Source organism: Ascaphus truei, unplaced genomic scaffold, assembly GCF_040206685.1.
Source record: "Ascaphus truei isolate aAscTru1 unplaced genomic scaffold, aAscTru1.hap1 HAP1_SCAFFOLD_1567, whole genome shotgun sequence".
In the NCBI taxonomy this organism is placed as follows: Eukaryota; Metazoa; Chordata; class Amphibia; order Anura; family Ascaphidae; genus Ascaphus; species Ascaphus truei.
Genome location: NW_027454457.1, coordinates 38,754 through 49,315, shown reverse-complemented (window position 1 = coordinate 49,315; position 10,562 = coordinate 38,754). Strand labels below are relative to the sequence as shown.

Genomic DNA, 10,562 nt, shown 5'->3' with positions numbered 1-10,562 from the left:
AATGAATAATTCTATACTTTAAGATGTAAAGAAAAGAAGACATACGGTATATCCTAGGAACCTTATAGGACTATAAGATGCATCTATATTCATTTATAAAAAACAACGTAAATCCCATTCTACATTTAGTCCATTGGGTTGCAGGGTATTCAAGGCAAAAATCCAATGAGCCTCTCGTTGATACAAGATTTTCTTCCGATCTCCTCCACGGGGAGGTAAAGGGATATGTTCAAGAGCATGTGTAACAGCCACTAGCCAAACATTCAAACAGCCACTAGCCAAACAGGCGCAGTAGCGCCTTTACCAAACATTATTTACCCCCTCACTCCCTGATGGGGTAAGGTAGAACCATAAAACCATACAGCGTAAGGGGATTATTTAATCCCCAATAATATAAATGAGGCTCAAAAGAGACAACAAACCATAAGTAAAAAGTGTAACACAATATTTATTGATACATAAAAAAATACACACTAATAAAATATATGTAAGGGTAATTACCACTAATGGCACAACCACTGAACAATTACAGATAAGTGTAATAAAAAACCTACAGTGAGCACAGACACACAACTAACGCAGTTGTGAACAAACACAAAACAAACAGATAAACCACACTGGGGGGATGTGTCTGTCATCCAAATCTACTCTGATGCATTGTATTGTATGTCTTTATTGATATAGCGCCATAAATGTACATAGCGCTTCACAGTAGTAAATTGCAATGTTACATTAATACATTTTCTCACCATAGATGTATCTTCAGAACATGAGTCATCTGTGTACAAGAAGCAATGTGAGAAATGTCCCAAACATCATAAATTACACGAGGGGTTAATGGAAATATGTTTTAAGGACTTCCACATTGCATAAGTCTGTATGAGAATTGGAACAAGATTACCAGAAACTCGGCAGAGCATTCCTATACATCAACAGCCTTTTACCAAACTTACAGACACCACAAGACAAGCAGAGGGTTTAAAGAACAGAGACATGAACCCCTACAGTGGGACATACGGTAATGTTATACCGCAAATAATCCCCACAGGGAAGAAATCCTATAACTGCTCTCAATGTGGGAAAAGCTTCAGTAAGAAATCAAATCTTGTTACACACCAAAGAATCCACACAGGGGTGAGACCCTATAACTGCTCTGAATGTGGGAAAAACTGCAGTCAGAAATCAGATCTTGTTATACACCAAAGAATCCACACAGGGGTGAGACCCTATAACTGCTCTGAATGTGGGAAAAGCTTCAGTAATAAATCAAATCTTGTTACACACCAAAGAATCCACACAGGGGAGAGACCCTATAACTGCTCTGAATGTGGGAAAAGCTTCAGTGATGAATCAAATCTTGTTACACACCAAAGAATCCACACAGGGGAGAGATCCTATAACTGCTCTGAATGTGGGAAAAGCTTCAGTAGGAAATCGCATCTTGTTACACACCAAATAATCCATACAGGGGTGAGACCCTATAACTGCTCTGAATGTGGGAAAAGCTTCAGTGATAAATCAGGTCTTTGTACACACCAAAGAATGCACACCGGGGTGAAGCCTTATAACTGCTCTGAATGTGGGAAAAGCTTCAGTCAGAAATCACATCTTGTTAAACACCAAAGAATCCACACAGGGGTGACACTATAACTGCTCTGAATGATAAAAGCTTTTGTCAAAATCACATCTTTTCAAAAACAAGATAATTCACTTAGTGAAATCTTCCTCTAACTATTAATGTGAAAATATACAAAATACCATTAATAATGTACAAAATAAACATTTCAGGGAAATGACAATTGCCAAAGCTCGCCCTGATACGCAGTTCTTTGCAGCAACACTATGATACAGATCTATGTAAACTGGTAAACTGATAGTACAAATCATAGAACAAGAAACAGTATATATAGATAGATATGACGCACCAGCTCTTTAGCGTAATACTGCATATAAAGGATTTATTAAAACACAGGAGTAGTCGCCAGGACTTCCACTCACATCATCAATTAAAAAACTGGGAAAATGTGTTAAAATCTATATATCCACAAAATGTTAAATACAATATCATAGCAATTTGAGAAATGTTGGAATATTTCTCCCAACCTGAAATTTTGTTTGCTGTAACAATTTTGTGAAGATCAATGTATGGGGAAAAATGTATTTCCCTGTAAAAACAATTAAAAAAAAAGATTGAAACAAAAAAAAAACTTTTATGGGAGACAATCTGTATGCTGTCAGGACTGCTGGAGGTCGTAGCTCATAGATATGTGCAGGCAACAGGTGCTAGGTAGCTTGTGATGGTAGATGGATACTCATCTGTAGTGGAGCGAGCAAGCGCAGGGCTCTGTGTTCCCTCTGGTACCAGCGATGTTGGGTAGATTCTGTGGGACTCGCACCATTCTCCGGTAGAGCTGAAAGGCGTCAGAGCACTTTTCTCCCGGTGCTCGGACCACACGGTACACAGACCACACAGGGCTGAGCTCCTCTGCACCTAGACCACTCCCCCAGACAGTCCTTCACTTCGTGAATGCGTCACGACGCCAGACGCGTTTCGTCACGTGAGTGACTTTTTCAAGGAATGTTTGGCTAGTGGCTGTTACAGATTATATATATATATGTATGTATATATATATATATATATATATATATATATATATATATATATATTCTACTTCCAATCACAATAAATTACTGGATACGTAGCAGAACGAACATAACTATGAACACACCCGCTCTACCTATTACCATAAATAGGGGTGCACTAGGGTTAATAAGGCCAATTTGAAAGAGAAAAGGGTGGAGTACTAACCGCAGAAACTGCGGTGCCTCTCCACCAAAGTACCCCTTAAAAGATAGGTGTCCTGGGCTTTATCATTAGCCTCATCCGATTGGCAAGGAATTATCTCCCCCCCAATCAGATACGGCCAAGTAAAGTGGGAGAGATAGATTACCCTTCCCCTGAAAGCTCCAGTCATACGCAGTGGACATTTGAATAGCCCCACTTAGAAAACAGGGCCCCAAATATCTGGAGTCCGCAGGTCTGGCTGAAGTGACATTGGACCGGCAAAGCTTTGTTCCAAGGTGTTACCTTTTACAGGTGAAATGATTATCCCCTCTTTGCTAGACCCGGCTTGCATATTAAGCAGGGATTCATCCCTTTGGTCAGCAGAAGGTGTAAGCCCTGATGTTACTTATCCACGGGGGCCTGGAAATGTAGGACTTCACAAAGGACCTTAATTATTCCCTCCTTGCATATACTTAGCATATCAAAGCCCCATTTGGGGAGCTGTGCCCTGCATTATAACGTATAGCAGAAAAATATACAAGGTCTAAACTATAACTTCATAGGTTACAAAATGTGTGTGCAGCCCTGGCTGTTCACACGCCGAGATATGGGTTAACTGCAGTTCTGACCCTGCAAACCGGGGCCGACAATGGGAGGGAAGGGAACACAGGATTATACACACAATATGGTTAACCCTTTCCCTCCCGACATGATTTATACACATACAGGAATATAACAGAGAGCTGCGGGGTGTTGCAGCCTTATTCTGGGGACAAAACAGATGTTAGAAGGAAAACAGGGCACAACGGATTTAGAATATCCAAACTCATTTATTGAGCCAACACAACGTTTTGACCGTATTGGTCTTTATCAAGTGACATAGTGGCATAAACATAATCCCTTCAGACAACATTTAAATAGTGCCTCAAACCCCATCATGCAACCTGTTCAATCAGTGGTGATGGTAATCATGTGCTGAAAAAGTCCTTCCATCCAATGTCCTGTTCATATCCTTAACAAAGTGATCTCTGTCCGGTGTTAAGACACTCCTGTGTCTCGTGGCCTCATCCGCATTCTCCCCACTTCCGGGTCCTCAGGCGGCGTCCATATTTGATGACGTCATCCATCCAGGTCCTGTTCTCGTGGAACGCATTCATAGCGCTATGCATTTCAATGTTCGCGCATGCGCAGTCCATTTTTTCGCTGATCTCCTTCCTGCCTCTCTGTGGAACGCATGAAGCGCAGACTGCGTGTCAGTCACTGCGCATGCGTTTCTTGATCTATCCGTAGTTATCCGGCTTAAAGGAGGTGATCTCATCTTCAATATTCTTCTGTTTTGGTCCCTCGGTGTGTCCTCTTCTCCTGGCAGCCAATGGGGGATATCTTCTTCATCAAAATCCATAATGTTTATGAGAAAGGAAAAAAGAAGGAGGGGTAAATCAGCACAACACTATATGAAATAATTGCAAAATATATAATCCTACTGTGCAACGTCAATAATAAAAAAGATTAAAAAAAGGTTTGTCTTTTGTCATATTTAGAATTCACAACCCCAGAGGTATACTAACCTTACAGTATTAATCCAATACAGCAAACAGTGGCAGCAACCTATAGCTAGTGGGAAATAAACAATATTATCTTTCCTCAATAAAGCCCCCTAAAGACAAAAAGTCATTCAGTCCATTAGGATAAACAGTGTCTAATGTATGAATCCAGAAGGATTCACGCTGTAGTAATAAAACATCCTTGTCTAGACCTGCCCTGGCTTTTTTAATATGTTCAATACCCATTAATTTTAATGAAGATATTGGATGACTGAAGTCAGTGCAATGTTTGATAAGAGCGGTATCCTCTGCACGATTATTGATTTGGCTTTTATGTTCGATGAATCTTGTTTTGAGCATACGATTGCTCTTACCGATATAACATAATCCACATGGACATTTAATCATGTACACTATATTTGTGGTTGTGCAAGTGATACGCTCTTTAATATTAAACAATTTGCCACTTCTGGGATGATAAAACTTATCCTGAAGCTAGGGTCACGTATTGAGGTATGAATAGCTTCAGTTAGCTTTAACTCGTGTCTTCCCTCTTCCAAAGCATGACAAGTCATTAATGTCTTTCTTAACTTTATTGCAGAAGTAGAAAACAGCGGGTACTTGTAGGTGTAGTGTAGGCAGAGAGTGCTTCTCTATGTGGGATGCTTCTATGAGGTGGACTACGGTAAGACAGAAAGGCCTTACCAGGGGTGGATGCAGACAGGTCTGTACTCACTGTGATCTTAGGTGGAAAAGGAAGTGAGGGGCAAGGGTCACACTAAAAGTGAAGTGAGACTGCACTAACTGTCAGCAAGGACAGCCCATTAACTGGAGGACTGGAGATGTTGCCAGAGCAACCAGGGGTGTGACAGACTGGAAGGAAAAAGGGCAACATAATGTATCCATTCCATCTGCACTGGGAGTGAACTGCAAGGAAAGTCACATCCAAGTACAGCTAGCAGGCAGAACTGCCAAGGAAAGGGGGGCTGAAACAGAGAAGGCAGACATGGGTATTTCTGTTCCATGACAAAACTTGTCCCCAGTTTTTAAACTGTTACAGGTGCTACATCCGTAACATTTATAACAACCTGCCTTGGGTGCACTCAAGAAATGTGGAGTAGTGTAGTATTTCTCATTATCGGCTTTAATTAGGATGTCTTTTAGATTTTCTCCCCGTCTATAAGCAAAACGTGAGAAATCTTTACAGACATCCTTAAGAGTGTCGTCAGTCTGCAGTACTTTCCAGTGTTTTTTAAGTGTTTTTTTAATAAAACCACTGGCAGTTGTGAACTTACTAACAAACGTAAGATGATCACTTTCTGAAGCTTGTTGTGGAGATTTGTTAAATGCTGTAATAATTTCAGACCTGTTGTGTCCCCTTTCTACAAATCTCTCCTCAATCTCTTTTAGGGTGTCATCCAATTTAGTTGGCCTGTCTACAATTCGTGTAGCTCTGATCTTTTGCGAAAATGGTAGCATCTGTTTCAGGCGCTCTGGGTGGGAGCTAGATGCATGCAAGGTACAGTTCCTGTCCGTGGGCTTCCTATAGAGATCGCTATGTAGTTCTCCATTTTCATATGTAAGGAGCACATCTAGATACGAGATCTGTTTTGTGCTCCAATTTTTAGTAAATCTTACAGTTGTATTCAGCCCATCAAGATAATCAAAGAAGTTAGTAAGCTCCTCTTCTGTACCTTCCCAAAGAAATAGCAAATAGTCAATGTATCTCCAATAAAATAACATCTTTTTGTAATCCTCTGTTGAAAAGATAAATCTCTCCTCAAAATCAGTCATATACAGGTTAGCATAAGATGGGGCCACATTGCTGCCCATCGCCGTCCCTGCTGTCTGTAAATAAAAAGTCTGTTCGAACTTAAAATAATTCTTATATAGAACAAAATGTAGGAGGAGCATGATATAATCCACAGGTGGATTTGATTTATGTGAATTAATTAGATTTTGTCTAATGACATCTAAACCACTATCGTGAGGGATTACAGTATACAAATTTGTTACGTCCATTGTCACCATAATGATGGTTTTTCCACCAAGGGGCACTGTGCGTATCTTTTTTAGGAAATAAAAAGTGTCTTGTATGTAAGATTTGCTCTTAACGAGCAGAGGCTGCAAAAAAGTATCAACATAAACTGCTAGTGGTTGGTTGATGGAACATGTAGCTGATATGATGGGCCTCCCTGGGGGATTTTGCAAACTTTTATGGACCTTTGGCAATAAGTAGAGAACTGAGCGTCTCGGATTTTTCATAGTAAGAAAATTTACTATTTCTTCATTTATCCATAAATTATTTAATCCTAACTGGAGTATACCCTTAATTTCAGTTTGATACATTAATGTTGGATCTTGGTCAAGTTTAATATAGCACTCCTGATTCTCCAATTGCCTCAGGGCCTCTGTTTTGTACACAGTATAATCCTGCACTACAAGTGCTCCTCCCTTATCTGCTCTTTTAAAAATAATATTGTTATTCTCCCCGAGTTTTTTTAAAGCCTCCTTTTGTTAAAGTGTCAGATTGAAATTTGTGTAATGATGTCTTTTAAAGTATTGTTTTACATCGTTTTTGATAAAGCGCATGAATACTGTACATTAACACCTATGTTTTTAAAAGGTGCAATGAACCTCGATTTTAATTTACACCGATTAGGGTTTTCCTGCTCTTGCTGCTGCCACTGCTGGTCATGTTGATCTGTGGATGTACTGCAAAAAAAAAGATTTTAAATTTAAATTTCTTTCAAATTTAAATAGTTCAACCTCTAATTCAAAGGGGTCAGGTCTTGTAGTAGGGACGAAGGAGGGAGCTTTGGATAACACACAAATATCCATTTCAGTTAATGGATGAGAAGACAAATTGATAATCAGATTACAGTAGCGACAAAGCCTATTCTAACATGGCTGGAGCGCAACCCGCGTGAAGACGCGGGTTTGTCATTTTTTTTCGCAGCGTGCCGCTCGTCACTGATGCGCGGTCACGCTGCATCGGGTGTGTGCGCGCGTGGCGCGCGTGCCCAGGGCTCCCCAAAGGGAGCCCTGGTTAAGGGAGATGTGGGAATGGCGGTGGGGGGCCCGGGGGACCTGGGGGACCCGGAGAAGCAGTGGGGAGAGGCATCGATCGGAGGACCGATCTGAGAGGCTCCGGCTGGCGCGCGGGAAAATTCGGCGCCAGCCCGGAATCTGCCGCGGGACAAACCGGGTAAGTTTTAGAATAAGCTTGGTCGCTTCTGTATGCTTACTCATATTGGACGTGGGCATAGCACTGGAGGTGTCCTTTGCACTTATGCGCCCCCTCCTTGTTTTGCGTCTTTTACCCTTGATGTCTGTCATCTTCCCTTGTCTAAAAAAGACCTCCCTGGGGTTTGGGTTACTGCACCTTCCGCTGATGAAGCAGTGTCAGAATCACTTGTGAAGCCTGTGGGTTTTTTAGCTGTTGTTTTTGCTCGTGTTTGGTTTTTAGAACGTCTCTCAGCTTTTCTCCAGAAATAAAACAGTATTATCTTTATAATCTGTCACGATTTTCTTAAATTTTTGCTTTTTAAAATGAATTAAATCATCCTTATGTAACCCATATCCCCCCCCCCGACACAACTAGCATATCTAGGGTGTAGTGAGGGCTGGCTGGTGGTGCGTATGGTGGTGCGTACCTGCCAGTAACAGGAGGGCCTGAGTCTCCTGCGGTGATGTTGGGGACACAGGACCAGGCTTCTGGGGTAAGTGCCTCCATTCTTTTAGTGATGCAGCACCTCCATCCTCTATAACTTCCCAGGGATGTGGGGTAGGACCCTTATAGAAGAATAACCCTGGTCCCAGGGTGAATGCTCCAGAATCACACACAGTCTTTCCAAGTAAAATGGAATAATCTCTTTATTGTCTCTTATCTCGCACACAGCAGCAGTGGCAGCACACAGCAGCAGCAGTACACAATGCACTTCAATGGTGTACAGGCCTTTTCCTCTCCTCTCCTTTCCTCCAAGATGCACCCCAGCAGGATGGTCTGTGGGGGGCCTCAATACCCCAATGCCCACCTCAGAGGGTATCCTCTGGGTGGGGGTAGATTCTCCCCATCACCCCCTCAGCAGGGTGAGGGGCATTGGTCCACTAGTGTTCTGCTCACACTCCAAACTCATAGGACAGTCTCCTCTTCTGTTCCCAGGACGGAACACAACTCCTCTCCTCCAACTCCCAGGACAGACTCTCACATACTAGACTACTGTCACTCACAGGAACTGGCCACTAAATAGAGTCAGCCCTGCCCCTCATGATGTCAGCAGGACCTCCCCTCTGTCTCATGCCTGCAGCAGAGTCAGGGGCCTGTATCTATCACTCAAGGCAGGGCGTGAAGGGGGAAAACCCATGATTACCACTGGCGCCTGCCCTTAACAGGACTTACCAAAGTAGGAGAAAGATATATAGCCCGTTCTGTTTACAGGGGGCTACACTTACATTTTTGTAACCTGGTTTTAAGCTCATCTAGTGATTGGACGGTAATATTATTTTGATGTGTCTGCTCAATGATTATTTCTATTTTTAGAATATCATGCCTCACGGCGGTGAGTTGCTTACCCACTTCTTCTATCACCAACAATATTAAGTCAAGTGATGCTCTGTTTAAAATTTTGCACCAATTATCACAAAAAGCATTACTGTCACTTCCAATTGTGGAGCGGTTTTTAATACGAAACCCCCTGGTTATGAGTTTCTGTTTGTAGTACTCTGTTAGTGTATTACCATGAGAATAAAGTTCGATTTCTTTTTTCTTTAGCCTTTCTAGATCTTTAATGTGATCTGTGGGTTGATTTAAACAAAATTTTATTGATTTCTTCGTCATTAAAAGTTTTTATTTCTGCTCTATTAGTTAATCCACAAGACAAATTATCCAAACCTTCCATGTATTAAAAATTCTTCGCCACTTGTCGCTAGTAGGAAAAATATATCCAAATGAGGATCAAAGCTCCTGTGTAGCAACAGGTACAAACAGTTAAGGTAAATACAAAAAGTGTACTGACTTAGAGCTTAATAGCTTATCAGTACTATACAAAATTATGCTAATTAAAGCAGTTTGGTGGGTGCAAGCAAGATAACAGGTAGCAATAGTCCAGACAAATAGGAAAAATGCTGCACACCTCAAAATATGAACAAAAAATGCTACGGTTACCGGTGCTCCAATGCTTGTACGAAAGCCTGCGATCAGTCCGGGGGAGATGATACAAGGAAAACAGGGCACAACGGATGTAGAATATCCAAACTCATTTATTGAGCCAACACAACATTTCGACCATATTGGTCTTTATCAAGTGACATAGTGGCATAAACATAATCCCTTCAGACAACATTTAAATAGTGCCCCAAACCCCATCATGCAACCTGTTCAACCAGTGGTGATGGTAATCATGTGCTGAAAAAGTCCTTCCATCCAATGTCCTGTTCATATCCTTAACAAAGTGATCTCTGTCCGGTGTTAAGACACTCCTGTGTCTCGTGGCCTCATCCGCATTCTCCCCACTTCCGGGTCCTCAGGTGGCGTCCATATTTAATGACGTCATCCATCCAGATCCCCTTCTCGTGGAACGCATTCATAGCGATATGCGTTTCAATGTTCATGCATGCGCAGTCCATTTTTTCGCCGATCTCCTTCCTACCTCTCTGTGGAATGCATGAAGCGCAGACTGCGTGTCAGTCACTGCGCATGCGTTTCTTGATCCATCCGCAGAAGAACATGGAAGATGAGATCACCTCCTTTAAGCCGGATAACTACGGATGGATCAAGAAACGCATGCGCAGTGACTGACACGCAGTCTGTACTTAATGCCTTCCACAGAGAGGCAGGAAGAAGGAGATCGGCATGGAGAACCAACAACTAATAATAATGGTGGGGATCAGGCTTCCTTTTTCCCGTCCATTATGGTCTGTGACCTTCACAAAGTATGATTGGAGAGGCCCATTCTCCGGCCTATACACAATTTTATGCATATAGATGTTTCTTCCTCTACTTCATATTTTCACGAGAACAGATTCTTTCTTCTGTGTTATACGCAGCACTACTGCTTTTTTTCAACCAAAAAAGTTTTTATTGAGTGTATGGTACAATCATCACATACTCTACCAACCCATTGTCGTATATAACAGTACACATGACAACTCATTTTGTATTTGGACTCACAATAGACATACCGGGGTTACGCACAGACCAACCAGACTTACAACCAGACTACACAAGGGAA

The 10,562-nt window shown here is 41.8% G+C and overlaps 1 protein-coding gene across 1 annotated transcript; it reads left to right on the top strand.

Moving 5' to 3' along the window:
* The first annotated feature begins 561 nt into the window (after positions 1-561).
* LOC142476323 (uncharacterized) lies at positions 562-2,421 on the top strand. The gene has a single exon (XM_075581775.1). The coding sequence runs from the start codon at positions 880-882 to the stop codon at positions 1,648-1,650; it is 771 nt and encodes a 256-aa protein (XP_075437890.1). The 5' UTR covers positions 562-879; the 3' UTR covers positions 1,651-2,421.
* Positions 2,422-10,562: the final 8,141 nt, after the last annotated feature.

Bases quoted from the DNA above. Each gene is read 5' to 3' on its own strand.
- LOC142476323 (XM_075581775.1), top strand. From the start codon at position 880: ATGAGAATTGGAACAAGATTACCAGAAACTCGGCAGAGCATTCCTATA.